The sequence below is a fragment of the Myotis myotis genome, unplaced genomic scaffold (genome assembly GCF_014108235.1).
Source record: "Myotis myotis isolate mMyoMyo1 unplaced genomic scaffold, mMyoMyo1.p scaffold_m19_p_21, whole genome shotgun sequence".
In the NCBI taxonomy this organism is placed as follows: domain Eukaryota; kingdom Metazoa; phylum Chordata; class Mammalia; order Chiroptera; family Vespertilionidae; genus Myotis; species Myotis myotis.
The window spans coordinates 4352645-4372766 of record NW_023416326.1 but is presented as its reverse complement, the minus strand read 5'-3'; the positions used below and the strand labels follow the sequence as shown (position 1 = coordinate 4372766).

Here is a 20122-nt window from a genome sequence, read left to right as displayed (position 1 = left end):
TGATTGATTGATTGTTTTGAGACAGAGAGAGATCAATTTGTTGTTCTGCTTATTATGCATCATTGGTTGATTATGTGCCCTGACTGAGGATCGAACCCACAACCTTGGCATATTGGGACGTCACTCTAACCAACTGAGTTATCCAGCCAGGGACTGTTTAACTTAATTTTAAAAGAGAGCTTATATTATAAAAATTATTTCTACATTTCTACTCATTCAGAACTGCAGGAAATCCTGACATTCATTTCATGGAAGACAATGTGTTTCTAGAAATGTGATAATATTCATACTGTGATTGGAGACACCATTCACATTTGGGGAGGACAATGAGTTTATGAAAGTATGTAAACAGTTTGCTGGAAAAAGAAAAGGCAGGTATTCTAGAGTCAGCCTACAGATTCAGAGAAACCAAACTTCATGTTCACCATGACTATACTAGTGGTCATATTTTACACTGGAAAATAGGAAAGGGATAAAAGAGGCAAAGAGGGAAAGTTATAAAACACTTGTCTTTCTCTGAACATAGTTTGCAGTATTCCTTAATTAAGAATTGCTTGTACTCAGAAGGTCCAAGTGTGGGTATCATGGTTTCTATAAATCTCTCTTCCCCAGAATTATGTGCTGAATTTTAATATGGTCATACGTTTTCCTGGGGAGCAGTCCCAAAGCTTAGCTTCTCAATGGAAGCTAAGTCTGTAAAATAAAATACTACAGAAACACAGCTCTGCAGAATCATCTGTTAGCTGATCTGCTACCAGTCATCTTAATAGAAGTGGTTGTTTGCACATCTTTCTACTCTTACCGTGAAAGAAACAGGTAATCTGGTCAATACTCATTTTATTTTCTAATTTTCATTTGTTTATATCACTATACAGTTAGAAAGAGTTTTTATTATACTGTTTCTGAAATGTTAGCATTTATATGAATAGCTTAAAATGTTTGCCTTTATAATTTCTAAAGAGAATCTGAATGTTTTCAGTTATAATTATAAATAAAGATCCTTTGATTCATGGACACATTTTATAAAATAACTTTAAAAGGTTGCTCTGAAAATCTGGAAGTATAGTTTTTATCACACTGGGTATTATTTATGAAACTATTATAAGAATTAATGTATGTTTGCTCTTACCTTTTCCACATTCAGTTATTTGCCTAATGGGGTCATTCGCGGCAAGGATGTACTTAGCTTTAGGGTACAGTTAGAGATACATATAAAACCCTGCATCACTCTGCCTGGTGTGAGTGTTTTTCCGGGTTAACATGGTGTTGGCAGTGGGTTGATCCTCTGGGCCAAAATGATGATTTGTAAGGAAGAAGATTTTACAGAAAATAGTATATGTATCATTTTTAAATTACAAATTTAGCTATCAATTACAAGGATACTAATTCTGTATATAGTTTTATACTATTAAAATGCGTCACTTTATATCTTGCACAGTGAAGTGGATACTTTATGCAGACTTTTCTTATTTAAGCCCTTTTCTTCTAATTTATAGATAAATTTTTGGCAGTGTGACTTAACTCTAGGTTATTTGAAGTCCTGTGTGTCAAGGTTTTACAAGTAACAGACTGCTATCTCCTAATTTGATAAACTTGCAGTATAATTGCTTATGAAAGCATAGTCATTAATAACTTTAATAATTTTCATTGAAAATCATACTTACGTTTTGTCATTAATAGCCAAAATGAAGATTATAAACTGTCAAAGAAAAGATTCACTTCATACTGATAGTAAAAATTAGACTTGAATGTGTAAAAACCATCTTTTTTTGAGAGAGCTCTTGTTTCTAGTACTCTCTCTATTCCTTACTGTTGAAGTTTGGATAAGCTCATTTATGAAAGTAGATATCAGCTTCATTTTTTTGCAGGATGCGGATAATAGTTACCTGATGATTGTGTAAGTACTAAATGAAATAACATTTAAAATGTCTTATGCTGTGCTTGGCATAGTTCTAAGCAGTCAGTACATGTTAGCTATATTGTTTTGGTAAAAGCCTGTCACTCCTGCTATAAACCGATAGAATAAGGATCTTTAGTTAAGACTGCTTAGGGTTCGATTGGAACTCCTCTGCTTACCAGGTTGTGGGCAGTTTTCTTACACTTTCTGAGTAGGCTGGTATCCTTGTCTGAAATGAGGAATGGTCTTAGTACTTACCTCATGGGGCTGCTGGGAGTGGCTAAACGTAATAACAGGGTCTACTACATAATAGATTCTCAATAAATTGGAGTTATTGTTATTCTATGGAAAGAATGTGTAAGCTCTTGTGAATTTAGGCTTTCAAGGTGATATAGTGACTAGTTTTGTTTTTATTTCTAATTTTTTTTCTTTTTAAAAATATATATTGATTTCAGAGAGGAAGGGAGAGGGAGAGAGAGATAGAAACATCAATGATGAGAATCATTGATTGGCTGCCTCCTGCATGCCCGCTACTGGGGATCAAACCCGCAATCCTGGATGTGCCCTTGACTGGAATTGAACCTGAGACCCTTCAGTTGGAAGGCCGATGCTCTATCCCAGGGGTGGGCAAACTTTTTGATTCGACAGTGGGTTCTTAAACTGGACCAGAGGGCCGGAACAAAAGCATGGATGGAGTGTTTGTGCGAACTAATATAAATTCAAAGTAAACATCATTACATAAAAGGGTACGGTCTTTTTTTTTTTTTAGTTTTATTCATTTCAAACGGGCCGTATCCGGCCCGTGGGCCTTAGTTTGCCCACGGCTGCTCTATCCACTGAGCAAAACTGTCCAGGCTGTTTGTTTCTTTTAACTTAAAGGGATTTAGAAGCGTGTGTATGTTGGCGGGGGGGGGGGGGGGGGGGGAAGGGGGGGCGGGAGTTGTAATTTTCAGATTAAGAGTAAAACCTGTTATTTTTGTCTTAATGGAATCCTTTAAAACAAAATGTTTAATGTAAGGTGAAAACCAGATTTCTTTATTCCAAGAACTGGTTGCTCTCATTTCAAACCTTTATCGTGGCCCTTCCTGTTGCTGAGGGTTCTACGAAATACTTGTCCTTGCTTCTAATTTTCTGCTGGCTTGCCTCGGTAGGATTCTTTCAAGGGAAAAGTAAATTTTGCTTCCAAGCCTAGGGGGTTGTTACTGGATTAGGTGAACCCCTATAGATAGTTATTTTTTGGTAAGCATCCACTTCTAGCCCTGTTTGTTTATGTGGGGCAAAAACAAACTTTCCTCCTCTAGCCCAGACCACTCTTCTGATGTGGCATATAGTCGCCTGAAGCTGGCCTGGATGGTGAGCCGTGGGGGTGGGTGAATGAGTGCTGGGGCCCTGCCAACCCTGAGTAGTTTTCATTCATTCATCTGTTGGAATTATCTTCATTGTGGTTTTTAATGCCTCTTTGAGGTTGTCATATACTAAAAGTTGCTTTTATAGCTTTATCTGTATGTTTAAATACATTTATTTACTGGAGGTTTTAGCATCAAATTATTACTTTTGTGTTCTGATTCTCCTGGCTGCATTGGCACTGCCTAGTAAGTAGTTTGAATGCTTACTCTTTTTAAGAACCTTTCTCAATAAAATGTCATCTAGCATGGTTTGCTTTAAAAAAACGGATCTTGAATAACTGAATATTTTCTAGGTAATGTCAACATTAGTCAGCCACTGGAGAATTGATTCAGCTATTCTCTTTTTTAAAGCATTTTATGTGTTGGTGTACTGAAGCCCAGGGCACAATGGAGATTACTGTTGATTCATTTAGGCACTTAACGTGTTTCCTTGGCATTTTGGCTTCTTGAAGGATTAGTATTCACCAATAGCTAATTTCAAAATCGCTTATCCTTTTTAGTGTTCTCAGGGAATTCAGTGTTTTTTAGGAGCCAGGGAGGGCATTTGGTAGATTGACTAGAAAAATAATTGTTTAAGCAGTGCTGATAACTGTGAGGTAGCTGTTGCCTTGACAACTAGAAAACTGTTCTGTTTGCTAAACAAAGGGATGGTAATTTAGTAGTTTAATTTCCTCTTGGCATGGAGGTGTTACATAAAACATTTTATTTTAGCCACTGAGATGGTCTATACTATTGACCAAAATCAGAGAAGCAGAGCAAAAAGAGAAGGTAAGAGGTTTTTTTTTTGTTTTGTTTTTGGTTGTATATATGTTCTTTTTTTTTTTTTTCAGTTGATCAGCAGCCTAGCCAGGTCCTCTAGCCAGGATCTCCAGCCAAGTGCTGTGTGTTTTATTGTCTTGTTACATCTGTATTTATACCAGTTGATTTTAATCCTGTCAGTTTCTATTCCAGAGGTTAGGGCGTTTCTTATCTCCATTCCAGGGAGTAAAGATTATGTAGCTTAAGGGTGATTGTTCGTAGTTAAAGTGATTAACTACCTGCCTGGCATTTAGTTAAGGGGTTTTATTCCCTCCCTAACTTCAGGGAAAAATCCCTACCTGGGGAAACAACCTTTCTTGGAGAGGTGACCTGGGTTAAAACACATAGTGCCAAAAAAGGAAGCAAACATATTAAGAACAGTATGCCATATACGCCAGGTCCCTTGAAACATGCTGTGCAGATGTTTCTTCCCTGCAGCGACTGTGTCAAGCAGCAAGGATGGACTGGCTTCCAGCAAATTCCCCCTTTTTTATTTTTTAAATGATAGCACATGTAAATCAGCAGCCACCTCTCAGATTGGGTTAAGACTCGGAAGAAGACTGACAAGCAATGATAGCGAGCATAGCAATAAACATAGTGGATGGAGTGCACACAGAGCCTTGTAAAAGGTTGCTGGCCTCTCCAGTCAAGGATTTCAGCTGTCCTCAAGTCGGTGGTTTGGTTGTCCTTGTTGATCTGGCTAGCGGGCGGCGTCACTGGCAATGGGCTTTCCCAAATGGCTGGGTCCTTCAGGGCCGTGCTTGATGGTGGTGTGGGCGTCCGGGGTCAGCTAGGGGTCCCTCTGGGTCAGCTAGGGGTCCCTGTTCGGGCGCCATCTGTTGGGGTCCAGCCCTAGCAGGTCCAGGGGTCCCCAAAGGTGTGGATGGAATTGGCAAAGTAGGAATGACACGGAGACAGCGTTCAGTTGATCAGCAGCCTAGCCAGGTTCTCTAGCCAGGATCTCCAGCCAAGTTCTGTGTGTTCTTGTATACATGTTCTACCTGTCAGGGTGGGTATTGGGCAAAAGACTCTTAATCGACTCACAGTTCTTTGTGTCTCTCTGTGTTGAACCAAAGTACAGTAGCCTCAGAATAGGCGTATAGCCTTTGTTGTCTTTCTGTCACTCTAAAAGATTGTGGTATACACTTCCTTATGGAGCATCCCACCAACTCTTAACCTCTCGCCATAGAATGCAACATGATTATTTCTGAATTGATTAAGGGGGATAATATTTATACACCCCCTCATATGTATACACAATTATACTAGCATCTGCTGTTTATGTGGGATCTTTTTTATTTTATGTTTTTATTGATTTTAGAGAGAGGGACAACCACCCTTGTCTTAGTTTATGTAATACCTCCATCTTTAAAAAGTTATTAAAATTATTTGATATAAATATGGGTAATTTTGTTACATAGCATTAGAATTTTTAAAAATATATTTTTGTCGACTTTTAGATAGAGAGGAAGGGAGAGAGAGATAGAAACATCACTGAGAGACACATTGATCTGCTATCTCCTGCATGCCCACTACTGAGGATCAAGATCAAAACCCAGGCATGTGCCCTGATTGTGAATCAAACCCCGAACCTCTTGGTCCAGGGGACAAACAATTCACTGAGCCACCCCACCCAGGCACATAGCATTAGAATTAAAAAAATAAATAAAAAATATGTTTTTGGAGATGCTAGCCACAACTATTAAGAGTGAATTTACTTTAAGATCCAAATGAAAATGATTTTTGCAATATTTGTTGCTGTATAACAGTATTGCCCCCCTTACGTTTTATGGAATATAATGGTAATAGATGTTAATAGGAAGAAAAAATAAGAGGTTCTTTGGACAAACCAGATTAGGAAACGATGAGGCAGAGTGGGAATTCATTCAGTAAAACACTTTTCCTAAATTTTCCTTCCTTTTTTATTTTTTGGTGGAGCTTCTTGGGATATTACTATTTCTCGTAAAACACTTTGGGAAAAGCTACTTATGTAATCTTACTTTGGCTATGGAATTGATTAATATAAGCGGAACTCCTTAGAAATATAGATCCTACGTAAAAGTATACCTGATTGTAAAAAGTCAGAGCATCTACATTGGGACTGTTAAAAACTAAATCAACAAGTGGGGAAGCCTAACATATTAGTTAAGGTTGACGGATAAACAAACAGTGAACCCATGCCTTAAAGCATTTGAGACATTTTGACTAAGTTTTATTGGAAACTTCCCAGATTGGATTTTGTAGTTGAATACATGTAATTCCTCCTGCCCCTTTTATGCCATTCTGTCTAAAAGTTGTCTAGATATTCTGAATTTGGGTGCTTGTAAAGATATAGCCTATAAGAAGAAATTTTCTCCTACTTTGAGCTTTAAGAATCTGCTTTTTCATGGTCGTGTAGTAAATATATATTTGGATGGTGGATGGAAGGGGTGTGAAGGAATGGTATATATTTGTGATTGAGCAAATTCATATTATGAACCATGTGTATTTTAATAGAAAAAGATGCCTTTATATTTTATATCATGTACATTTAGTACATTTAAGTAGACTTTGATATATATTTTTTAGTTATCTTTAAATTAGTGTATTTTACAGATTGTACTTGTTAACCAATACGTAGTCAGTTATCACAGCTTTTATAGCTGTAACAAGATTTGCTCTGCCATTCTGAGGTCTGACTGTGGGAAAGAATCAGAGTTTAAATCTAATTGGTTTGCATTTTTAGGCCCTGGATGAGCCTCCCTATCTGACAGTGGGCACTGATGTGAGTGCTAAGTACAGAGGAGCCTTCTGTGAAGCCAAGATCAAGACAGCAAAGAGACTTGTCAAAGTCAAGGTACAGTCTTTGTAGATTTTATAAATTATATAGCCAGTATTTACTATTTAAACTTTGGTGAGTATATTTCATAATTTTTCCTGCAAGATGAGTTTAGTTTCTAGGAGTAGTGGCTATGAAAATACCTGGGGAAAAAATCATTATTTGTGATTTAGAAGTATTTTAATTGGAATGAAGTTAGATTTTATATGTATTTATATATATATATGTATATTTATATTAATACATACACATATTTTAAATCCAAGGATTTTTTTAAAAATTGATTTTAGAGAGAGGGAGGAAGGACGAGAGAGAGAAACATCTGTGTTAGAGAGAAACATTGATTGGCTGCCTTTGCATGCACCCCAACTGGGGATGGAACCTGCTATCTTTTGCTGCATGGGATGACGCTCCAACCAACGGAGACACACCAAGCAGGGCAGGATATGGTTTTTATTGATTTTAAAGAGAGGAAAAAGAGATAGAGAGAAACACTGATGTGAGAGAGAAACATCAGTCGGCTGCCTCCCACAGAAACCCCTACCGGGGATCAAACCCATAACCTAGGTATGTGCCCTGACAGGGAATCAAACCCACCCACCTTTTGGTTATACAATGACACTTGAACCCACTGAGCCACTCGGTCAGGGCAGTATACTGAAGGCCACCTTACTACAGACTTGGTGGTGTGTGTGTGTGCATGTGTCTAATTAAATTTATAATCTCTAGGTAACATTTAGGCATGATTCTTCAACAGTGGAAGTTCAGGATGACCACATAAAGGGTCCACTAAAGGTAATTCATTCATTTATTCATTATTAATTCCAATGCTTCAGTGGTAAACGATTAAAATTATACCCGGTCATTTCTTTTTAATTCATTGACTATCTTGTTGAATTGATAAGTATGTATTGCTCTCTAAATAGATTAATAGAGGAAATGATGAGTGAGAATCATGGATCGGCTGCCTCCTGCACACCCCCTCACTGGGGATGGAGCCCGCCACCTGGGCCTGTGCCCTGGCTGGGAATTGAACCCTGACTTCCTGGTTCATAAGTGGATGCTCATCCACTGAGCAACACCGGCCCGACACTCTGCTCATTTTTTTAATCGGATGGTTTGTTTTGCTATTGAATTGGATGAGTTCTTTATATATTTTAGATATTAACCCTTTATCAGATTAATGATTTTCAACTACTTTTCCCATTCAGTAGGTTGCGTTTTCATTTTCTTGATAGTTTCCTTTCCTGTGTAGAAGTTTTTTAGTTGGCTGCAGTTTTGAAGACCATGTAAATATAACTCAGTATTTTCTTGATCAAATGGAAACTTTTAAATGACTGTCTTTAGTGTTACATTTTAACTCTTAAGGAGCCGTCAGAGCCTATTCCTTAATTTTCCTCCCCTTCCTCCACCGCCTTCAAAGAGGAGTGGTTATATGGGGCACAGACAGTCAGTTTCACAGATGGTGGTTCCAGTTCTCAAAGTGAGGTCTGGACTCCTGGGGGTTCCCAGGACCCTTTTATGGAAAAACGGGCACAACTGTTTTCATAATAATTATTAGGTAGTATTCGCCTTTTTACTATGTTGACACTTTCACTGATGGTACAGAAACAGTAGTGGTAAAACTGCTGGTACCGCAACACAAATCAGTAGTTTTATTCTTTCTACCGTGCACTCAATTAAAAAAATAAATAAAGCCAGTTTTTGGTTTGTTCACTTACCTTCTAAAAAGTTTTTCTAACTTTTAAAAATACTTTAGGTTGGAGCTATTGTGGAAGTGAAGAATCTCGATGGTACATATCAGGAAGCTGTCATCAATAAATTAACAGATGCGAGTTGGTATACTGTAGGTAAGGGAATCCATCTTTTAAAGAAGTTTTTTCAGAGATAATACAACCAAAGCAAAGTTTCCTTGATTTACTTCCTTCTCAGTGCCATAGACGATATAACTGTTAAGGGTTATCTTTCCAGATTAAAAAATTTGTTTTATTAATATGTGCATAACATATTATTTGAAAATTATTTAGTTATGCATATTATAGCATTGGATTTCTAGCTTTTTTTCATTTCAAAGTGTATCTTAGAGAAATTTCTTTTTCCATCTTAACCATTTTTATTTATTTTTTTTGATCGTCAGCCTAGGATATGTTTATTGATTTTAGAGGGAGGAAGGAGAGAGAGAGAGAAAGAAACATCAATTGGTTGCCTCCCATATTAGCCCTGACTGAGTATTGAACCTGCAACCTTTTGGTGTATGGTGCGATGCTCCAAGCAACTGAGTTACCCGGCCAGGGCCATTCTAACCATTTTTAAGTGTACATTTAAGTATATTTATCTTGTGGAGTCACACTGGCCGGGCTGTTATCTCTTTCTTATTATTTTTAGTTTGTGAGTTCTTTTTATATTCTGAATATTTGCTGCTTTAGTTTGCAAGTACTTTTCTCATTGTTTTACTCATATCTTTACTATGTCACACAATATACATATATTCTGTGTATATATAAACTTACAGTAAATTTGGTGGGGCATTTTAGTATTTTAAATAAGTAGTTTTCAACTGGGAGCAAGTTCATCACTTAGGGAACATTTGGCAATGCCTGGAGATATTTTTGGTTATCGCAGCTGGGAAGGGGGTGCTGATGGCATCTAGTGGCCAAGGTTGCTGTTCAGTATCTACAGTGCACAGGACAGCTCCCCCGCAATGGAAGAGAATTATCTGGTCCAAATGTTAGTAGAGCTGTGATTGAGAAACCCTGCTTTAAATAAAAATAGAGTAATTCTTTAATGGCAGTCTGAATATATCAGTTTGTACTCTTTCTGTTTCTTAGCTAAATCTATAGGTTTTTACCAGCAGGAAATCTTGCTTTTCCTTTACCACATTGAGAAGGGTTAATAGCGTTTAAATAGTTTCATGCTAAAATGTTAACATTTTTATTTGGTGTTTTCTGTTTGAGGGAAGAAGGTTTTTTCATTTAAGGTACATTGTTTCTTTTTTGCTAGAAATTGGAAAAGATACTCAGTGTTTGAAGTTGTTTATTAGAAAACATAAAATGTGACCTGAATTTTGAATGTAATCTTTGAAAACAATAAATAGCTCTATTTCTGCTCGGAAAATTAAATAATTTATATTATCGTGTTAATCTTTGAAAAACTCTTCAGCAGTTTCCATTTTTACCTCCTCTCCTAGTTTTTGATGATGGAGATGAGAAGACGCTGAGACGGTCCTCACTGTGCCTGAAAGGAGAGAGACACTTTGCTGAAAGTGAAGTAAGTGACCATCTAACAAATGAACATCTCCTAATAGTTTGCTTTCTCAAATCAAGCAACTTATATGTTAATTAGGAAAATTCATCAAAACGTAATACCATTCTAATATAGTCTGTGAAGCCTGCTTGAGGCTTTGTGTTTGAGTATTCTTTTTTGTCTTGTAAATGATTATAGGAAAGAGAGGTCTGATTTGTAACCCACTTGAACCCCATCATCATGAAAATAATGTAGTTACTACAAGCAATCCAGAACTACTATTGCTAGTAGCTGACATAATTGCAGCCTCCTTAAAGAAGCCTTGCCTGGCTGCCCTTTCTAAAATTGTCCCCTTCATCCCTCTTAATTGTTTTAGGTTGGTTTCATTTTCTTTATAGCACATATTGTTCGCTGACTTTAAAATATGTGTCTGTGCTTGACTATTGGTCTATTATTGTCTGCCTTTCTCATTGGAATGTGTCAGGAGGGCAGGGATTTTGTGTCTTGTTTGCCACTTGGTTCCCAGTGCCTAGAACAGTGCCTGCCACAGAGTAGGAACTGAATAAATGTTCGTTGAATGAATAAATGAAGTGCTTATATTTCTTAGGGAAATATAAAGCATTTCTCAGAGCTTTACATACATTATTACATTTACATTATGAAGTAGAAACCATTATTTTCTTTGACTTACAGATAATGAAACATGGTTAGAGCTGGTTCTTAAATCAGCACTTTCTAGTACCAAATCCATGCTCTAAAATTAAAATGTGCTATTCAGTTACTAAGAAGGGAAAGTTCACAACGTTTTGTAAATCTGTAGCTTGCTACTCAGAAGTTTTAAATGGACGTATGGTTATAAATAGTGCTATAGTCTCTAGACCCCCCTCCCCAGTTAATAAAAATTAATGCCCAGAGGGGCCCAACCATAATTTTTTTTCTAGTCACTATTTAGAACAGTGTTTTTTGGGGGACATTTAATATTATTTATTAAATCACTAGACTTGCAATGTAATAACTTTTTCTGGGTTTGTGTTCTTACCCACAGACACTAGACCAGCTCCCACTCACCAACCCTGAACATTTTGGCACTCCAGTCATCGGGAAGAAAACAAATAGAGGAAGAAGATCGAATCATATGTAAGTCCATTTTCATAACTGTTAAACCTGAATTCATTTCTCCTGGTGTTGCTCTAATAGTTACTAATTTTAAACTGTAATTTCAAAATGCTAACTGAATCTAATAGTAATTTTAGATCTAATAGTAATTTCAGACTCCTTAGCATGGGTCCTTGAGGTTCTCCATGTTCAGCCAACCTTAGCAGCTGGGTATCTACCTCTTATTTCTCCCTACATGTATGGGGACACTGTAGTCAGAATGGAACAGGCCAGCATTCTAATTGTGGCTATGCTTTGGAGACAGAAATTGGGTGAGCATAGCTCTCATATTACAGCAAACCCATGAAAATAGGTATTAGTTTTATCCTTATTAAAAATTGGGGAAATTGGCTGCAGATACAATAAGTAACTAATTTAAGGAACACAGGAATGAAAGGATCCCCTTACTGGGGATCGAGCCCACAACCTGATTGTGGGCTTTCGCTGAAGCAGATTCAGCAGAATTTTTTGTTTTGTGTTTCTTTTTTCCTTTTTAGTAGTATTTTTTACTCTACTTTTGTCTAATATCAAATAGACGGTTTTCGATCCCTTTTCTAACGCCTTTCTAATTTACTAGTTCAATATACAATGTAACTGGAAGGAATTTTTAACAATACAAAAGAATCATATTGTGCATTTTATGAATATTTGTGCATATTTGATATTGAGAATAACAGTGATGATCTCTTACCAGATTGTCTCCTCTCTCTCCCTTGACCCCCAGTAATAAAGATCTGCCTGCCTTCTTGTAAAATTAGCTTTGTACTGATAGTGTAGAATTAACTGTCTATAACTCCTTTAATCTGAATGTAGGATCTAATATATTTTACTATGGATAGCATGGGGGTATTTTATATGGGGCCTTCAGCTTTTTGAGAATTTGGGGACCAATGTTATTCTGTTCTGAACTTTCCCTTAATTGTTTAAAATAGCACTAACTAAATGGGGAATATTTTTAGGAAAATGGTGTGTTTTTCTCTAGTGATACTCCTTTTATGTTGGTATTCTTTAGAAATTTAGGAACTTAATTTTTAAATTAGCCGTTCTGTGGACATTAGGAAATGGGAAAAGGTTTCTAGAATGTCTGTATTTATCAGCTTGGTGTGCTCATTCTTGGTGAAGTAAGTGAAATGTCTGACTGTTTATTTCCAGCCCAGAGGAAGAGTCGTCTTCATCCTCCAGTGATGAAGATGAGGACGACAGGAAGCAGATTGATGAGCTGCTAGGCAAAGTTGTTTGTGTAGATTGCGTTAGTTTGGATAAAAAGAAAGCACTGTGCTTTCCTGCGTTGGTGAGTAACCTCAGTTAAAGGAGTTTCTTTTCCAACTACATAAGTTCATGAAAAAACCACAGCTGCTTGTCTTAGTGTTTTTCATAGGTGCAAAATGGGGAAATGGTTTTAGCATCATTTCGTTCAGAGAAAGATTAACTTTCAAAATTGCCTCTGAGTACAAAGAACTCTTGAAGTCATTTAAGAAAGGCAAAATTCATAGGCCCCTGACATTGGCACTGCCTTTGGGAGAACATGCTTTATCCTCACTAAATAACAGCTGAGGCTATTTCAAATAAAAAATCTTTTAATGTTAGTAGGAAATCTTACACAGACTCCAGAAAGGTACCCACTTTGAAGTGTTTACTTTTTATTTATTTATTTAAAATATATTTTATTGATTTTTTTACAGAGAGGAAGGGAGAGAGAGATAGAGAGTTAGAAACATCGATGAGAGAGAAACATCGATCAGCCGCCTCCTGCACATCTCCTACTGGGGATGTGCCCGCAACCCAGGTACATGCCCTTGACCGGAATCGAACCTAGGACCTTTCAGTCCGCAGGCCGACGCTCTATCCACGAGCCAAACCGGTTTCGGCTGAAGTGTTTACTTTTTAGAGTGGGTAGTATTACAAAGAAATGTAATGTGTTTTAAATACATATTTAACGGTAAATAATATAGAACCCCGTCCCTAGCTTTTGTTAAGGATGGAGACTGTCCTGATGAAGGTTTTAATACCTGATCCCATTTTGGGGCCTGCCCTTCTCTTACCGTGGTACAGACCCTCTCTAAGACGCTAGCTCCACTCCATTCCGCTCTCCACTTCTGATAGGATGCAGTCTCCAGCTTCAGTCTGGTCAGAGCCACGCTTCTGCTTGCAGCCCGAGCCTGTGCCAGAGGCAGTGGGGGAGCCGTAGGCCTGGGAAGATGTAGGATATAAATTGAAAATTACGGGTGACTGTGTCCACATGTGTGTACCTGTTTGCCCTAAAATTAAATTTAGTTTTTAAACTAAGCTGAAAAACTACTTTCTAAAAGGATTTAAATAATTGGTTCTAATGTACCTATCTGTAAATGTGTATTTACTAACCATAATTTCACCCTTTTTTTATAAAGGTGGTTTGTCCTGATTGTAGTGATGAAATTGCTGTGAAGAAAGACAATATTCTTGTTCGATCTTTCAAGGATGGTAAATTGTAAGTATAACTCACTTGTTATGAAAAATATGCCATTTTTCCACATTAGAATGGTAAATGATAAAGTTATTTCCAGTGACATTACCCTTTTACTTTTCGCCATTCAGAAAGTTTCAAAGTATGATCGTTTTTCATGTTTCTAGTAAGTGTAGTAGTATGTCTTTCCTTGTTCATGATGGTCTTTGCTAAACTACACTCTCAGTATTGTCTAATTTGTCAATTTTGCCTGTGTAATAGCTGGTGATTTGTTGAGGCAAATTTGATATATCTTCCATATCTAACCCTTGATTGATATACTAGTGGATTCATTTATGGTTCTTGAATGTTTAATTAGGACTCTTAAATTGTATCTTAAGTGTTAAGAAAGATGTTTTTCATGTAGAACTTTCTTAGAACTGAGTTACAAATTTCTATTTTTTTCCCCTTTAAGAATTGTGTGACCAGAAAAGCCATATCTTTTATACTCTGCCCTAAAGGATGACTATATCTTTAAAGGATGATCATATTTTAAGATTGGTGTTTGGGTTTTCAAGTTCTAAAAAGTGATTTTTAAAAACAATCTATGAAAACCATGTTAACTAAATGGAGATAATGAGAGAAATTTGAACACTGAAATTGAATACTGGTTTGATGATATTAAGAAATTACTAGTTTTTAAATGTGTGATAATGGTATGATTATATTTTTTAAAAGAATTTTGAAGCTCCATAATGAAATTATATGTCTGGGATTTGCTTCAAAATAATCGAGCTCAGGTAGGAGGGGGTAGGTAGGGGTATAAATGAAGCAGTGATGATGAGTTAATGGTTATTGTAGTTGGGTGATGGATATGTGGGAGGTCATTGCACTATTTGGTCTACTTTTGTATATGAGATTTTAAAAATAAAAGTTTAAAAGAAATAGGCAAGCTGAAACTTGTATTTGGAATAGTTTTCAGGCTTTGTGGTTTGACTGAAACAAACCAAATGCAGGAAAGATGAATTATCCTCAGTGTCAAACAGGAAATATATATGACATATATGATAGAACCTCTTATACATGCTTATATCTGATCCCTCTTTATAGTTGAGGACTTTAGTCTAAAATCCAGTTAAAATTTTGTTAAAAGAACATTCACATTGTAAACTAGTATATTTTCTTCCAGTATTAAATTTAGTAATTTCCTATGATTATTCCAAGATAATGGCAGGTTCTTATTGTTTGACTTCTTATTTATTGGATTGATGCATTCTGCCACCCAAACATTTTTATCTGTTGTTATTTTTAGTATTTAAGTACTTTTCATTTAGTATTTCATTGCTTTTAGCAAGGGGCCCTTGATAATTTGAGAATACCTTGTTTATAAAATGTCTCTATTAAAGGTGGAGTCCTTTTGTAGATGATTACATGTATTAACATTTTATCCGTAACTTGCACCCTCGTGTAAATGTCAATATTCCCATATTTTCAGTAGCTTTCTGTGGTGTGTAATTAGGCTCTTAATTAATTTCTGTTGTATTTTTGTGTTTGCTTTTTCTTTAAAATTGAAAAAAATAATACAGTACTTCAGTACCAAGAAAGGATGTCCATGAAATTACTAGTGATACTGCACCAAAGCCTGATGCTGTATTAAAACAAGGTAAGGGTAATCTTGAAATAAATTGTTAATTAAAAAAACTGATAGTATTTTTGGAGATTAAGTTTTCTTAGGTTGGGGTGGGTTGGTGGGTAGAGATTAACCAACGAATTTGTGTACATATATGCATAGCCATGGACACAGTAGTGTGGTGAAGGGGGATGGGTTCGAGTGGAGATCAAGAGAGAAGAAAGGGCCGAAACCGGTTTGGCTCAGTGGATAGAGTGTCGGCCTGCGGACTGAAAGGTCCCGGGTTCGATTCCGGTCAAGGGCATGTACCTTGGTTGCGGGCACATCCCCAGTGGGAGATGTGCGGGAGGCAGCTGATCCATGTTTCTCTCTCATCGATGTTTCTAACTCTCTATCCCTCTCTCTCTTCCTCTCTGTGAAAAATCAATAAAATATATTAAAAAAAAAATTTTTTTTTTTTTAAAAAAAAAGAGAAGGGGATGTCTGTAATACTTTCAATAATACATTTTAAAAAAGGATATTTTTTAAAAATTGCCTTTAAAGTTATACTTAGCTTTCTGTGACTTTGTGTTTTATAAACCCATGTGTCTTTTGTTATCATAGTTTCCTTTTTCTTTTTTTCAGCTTAAATTTATTGAAAGTGTGAAAGAACTATATCAGCAGCTATTGCTATAGTCTGGCTTTTGCCTCTAAATAAAATGTTAGTTCCTGAGGATGGTAGCAACAGGAATCAAAGTAATTTTGATGTGGCATTTCTCATACCATAATAATAGCTATCCTATATAATAAAAGCATAGTATGCAAATTGCCCCCTTGACTGAGAGTTCATCTGGGTGTTCAACCAGGGGGCGGGGCTGGCCAGGCGGAGGGAGGAAGTACCTGGCCGGCAGCCAGCAGCCACTAGGGACCCTACCAGTGCACAAACTTTGTGCACCAGGCCCCTAGTACTTATTAGATTATTCATTGGTTATATTAACACATTGTATGTGGGAAACGTATTTATACGTTTTACTTACACGTTTTACGTTGATTGGTAGTAGAGCGCGGGACACGTATTAATACGTTTCTTATAGAATAGCAGTAGAATGCGGGTAACGTATAAATACGTAAACTAAAGTTATTGTAATTTTACTGAACGTTGCCATTTGCGCAAAAAATTAGCAAAAATGGCCCGCGCCACCTGTTAGCGCGCGATAAAAACTACCCGTTAAATGCTGTAATTGCATTTCTTACTAGATTTTTGCCATTGTATATAGCTGCTTATTTTCACTTTGCCTATATTCATCAAATCTAATAATATGTTGTGTAGACTGGTTAAAAATCATCAAGAATTTATGGTTTAAAATTGATTTCCATGTATTGTAAAATGAGAATTACTGCATAGCTAATTTTAATTGAAGTTAATTGTTAATATAATGCAAGTTTAGCGATCTAGAGAAAATATTTATATTTTCAGGTATTGTATGTTCATTACAATGGTTCTGGCTGGCATGTGATTCTATTTAATTGCCACTTGTAGGGTAAACGATTAAAGATTTACCTAACTTATGTTTTTATTAGACATGCTTAATTTTTATTTAAAAAGAGGAAACTGCTCTTTTGTATTTCTTAGGGCCTAGGTCCCCTTCCAATAGTAGCAGTTTTGTCATGTATAAAAATGGCTGCCTGATGCTTAAGACTGAGAGGATTAAATGAGCAGCTACACAGAAAAGCGGTCAGCTCAGTGCCTGGCACACCGGTGTGCCAGGCACTGATAACTGTCAGTGGTATTTACACAATGATCTTCATTTCTTTATTTGTTTACTATCTGTAGACAGGTCAGTTGTTTTCTTTCTCCAGTTCACTAGTTTATGGTCTCTTTTCAGCCTTTGATCAGGCATTAGAGTTTCACAGAAGTAGAACTATTCCTGCTAACTGGAAGACGGAATTGAAAGAAGACAGCTCCAGCAGTGAGGCAGAGGAGGAGGAGGAGGAGGAGGAGGATGAGAAAGAAAAGGAGGATAACAGCAGTGAGGAGGAGGTAAGTGAAACAGCTGAGGCCTTTACATTAAAATTACAGTTGGGTTTTCGAGTTAGAATTTGGCGCATAGTCATTAATCACTTGAATACTTTTAGTATTAGAAATATTTCATAATGAAATTGTATTTGTGATACTCATCATAATCAAGTAGTTTGCTTGCTTACCTTAAAATAGAAATAGGGTCTTGTGAAAATAAAACTAAGTATAGATATCCCAATAACCTCAGAAATGTTTCCTAATTTTACTGTGCTTTCGGTTTAACCGATGATTAAGGAAATACCCATCTAACATAGCAAAACTTTCACATGCTTTTCACTGTCGTGTAGATAGCTGTCACCTCATACAGTGTTTACATCTGTGTATTTTATTGAAATACCTAGAAAAGTACAAAATACATACTCCACCTAGTATTAAAAGAATAAGTAAAAAAGTAAAGGTTAATGAGAATCTTAAATGATTTTATCTAACATAAGTGGATGTGTAGTTCTGATTAAGGCATCTGAATTTATATAGATAAAGAAGCTGAAGTTTTAGATTTTGTTGTAGCTAGTACTTTAGGTCTAGCAACGACAAGTACCGAGAAAAGATGTCCATGATATCACTAGTGACATTGAACCACGGTACTCTTTCATGGTTTGTTGAGCGACTTTATAAAAGTTATTGGGTGAGAGGTACAGATAGCGAAGGCTAGTATATTTGATCGTGAAATGAATTGTATTTAATGTTTTCAGGAAACTAAATTCATGTCAATATGTAATGTTTTAGGTAAGTTATGAAATTCTGCCACATAACTATTATTGGCCTAGGGTTGTTTTATGATATAATAATCTATAGTGACAATGTGTAGTGTAAATGTGTCCCTGGTTTCAGTCTTCTCTCCCACTGCGTTCTATTTAAAATGCTAAAATGAGTAGTCCCTTGTTAAAACCTTTTCAGTAGCTTCTTATCGCTCTAAAAATCAAGCTTCACTTATAGGTCCTTCTTTATAATCCAACCCCTGCCTTCTTTTTTTCATTACTTTTCTTGGTATGCTCTCTTTCCCCCCACCCCCAACTTGGAACTTTATGCTATAGCAATATCAAATTATATACCTTCTACTACTCACCTTTGCACATACTCTATCCCACAGTGCCCTTCCCTCCTCTTCCCTCCCCCAGTCAGCCTGGCACCCTCCTGTTCAGTTTTCAAACCCGACATATGTCGCCATTGTAAAGGGAAACCTTCTGTAAACCATCACCTTTCTCACCTCAGGGAAGTTAATCACTCCGTTTGCTAGTCTGTATGGTCCGTGTACATATTTTGTCAGTGTACATAAGTGCACTGGTTCATGTCTGTTTCTTAATTCCCCTACTAATCTGTAAGCTCCCCAAGGGCAGGGAGCTTGTCTTCCTGTACTTACCACATTCGCAGTGTCTGACACAGTGTGGAGCATGCAGCAGATGATCAGGAAATGTTAATTACCAAGCGGTTGGTGCTTAGATTTGTGTTTTTGTGAAAGCAAATCTGGTTTCCAGTTTAAACATTTTTTTTGTGTCATATATAAACTTGACTTAAAAATTTTGCAACAGGAATTAATTTGGCAGTTTATGAAAGTCAAATATTGTACCATGGGAACATTAGGTGATATCTAGAAAATAGATTTCCTTAGACTTACATCTGACTACTTTACCAACACACAGCATATGTGGGCCGTCTTTAAATTGAGAAATACAGGTTTATCCTAAACAAGTTAATAATTGTCATTTATTCTCCTGTGCCCAGCTAGCAAGCCTAGTAATTTATCCACATGAGTTTTTGTTTTTAACTGGCCTTCCTCGGCTCTGCTAGCATTTAATATAAAGGGGTAACATCTCATTTAAACAATGGCATTAGACACAGTTTTAAAAATTAAAGAGATTTATTTAGACCATCAATAGAAAAGGATGCTCCCACCTTTACAATGAGAGATACATTGGCCTCAGCCAGAGTAACTGTAGCCTTGGCGTATAGTTTGGACCACTCGCTCTGCAGTTACTCGTAGTCATTGCTTATTTTTCCTTCATTGATTCAGCACCTGACCTAGTGCGTCCACCGACTGGTGCTCATAAAATGTTTGTGAATGGATGATAGTCACTGAATGGATGAGTTCCTCCCTCTCACCTACTACCCTGCTCCTTGCAGGTTGCTTCAGGACCAGCTCCCCACTGCCACAGCCCCTGGCCACAGCAGCAAGAAGCTAGCCCCTCCCTTGTAATTGATAAATCGGGGAACTATTTTATTACTTGAAGATTTCCCTAAGTCTGAATCTTCAGGTATTGTAGATCAAGTTTGTTCCCCACTTTACCGATTGGACACGCTTGCAGTACTGCACAGGGGGCTGTGTGTAATGATGGACACTTGTAGTTACAGCTACTGGGACCCACACTTGTACAGTTCTATGAGGAGCAATAATCGAGTCAGTTTTGATGTTAAATTAAACCCTGACCCAATTTCATAGAAGCGAGAGTAGGTCTTCTTGAGCCTGTGACCCTGATTTAAAGAATTGATCTTTTACATGGGATAAACCAAAAGTTGGTGAACCGTCTTTGTAGTCTCTTTTCTTATATGAGAATTTACAGTTGGGATTGTCACTTTGGAAATACCTTTTAGGACATATTCCTCTGTAAAGCACAAAATGTCTAGAATGTTCTGGGTTCGAACAGCTTAGTATTAAGAAATAATTTGTATTTGATAAAAAGCCTTTGAAATATTTTA

At 36.8% G+C, this 20122-nt stretch overlaps 1 protein-coding gene across 9 annotated transcripts in view; it reads left to right on the top strand.

Annotated features, from left to right (window-relative positions):
- Window positions 1–20122, top strand: part of ARID4B (AT-rich interaction domain 4B) — a 61329-nt gene that overhangs the window by 9843 nt on the left and 31364 nt on the right. For all 9 annotated transcript variants that reach the window (XR_004974993.1, XR_004974992.1, XR_004974994.1 and 6 more), the window contains exons 3-11: window positions 6827–6937; window positions 7649–7714; window positions 8679–8769; window positions 10107–10186; window positions 11208–11299; window positions 12470–12608; window positions 13705–13784; window positions 15326–15402; window positions 17235–17389. Coding sequence is in view for 6 of the 9 variants with exons in the window: in XM_036354549.1 (XP_036210442.1) it covers window positions 6827–6937; window positions 7649–7714; window positions 8679–8769; window positions 10107–10186; window positions 11208–11299; window positions 12470–12608; window positions 13705–13784; window positions 15326–15402; window positions 17235–17389 (891 nt within the window). In the remaining 3 variants the exon portion in view is untranslated. The remainder of the gene's footprint in view (window positions 1–6826; window positions 6938–7648; window positions 7715–8678; window positions 8770–10106; window positions 10187–11207; window positions 11300–12469; window positions 12609–13704; window positions 13785–15325; window positions 15403–17234; window positions 17390–20122) is intronic.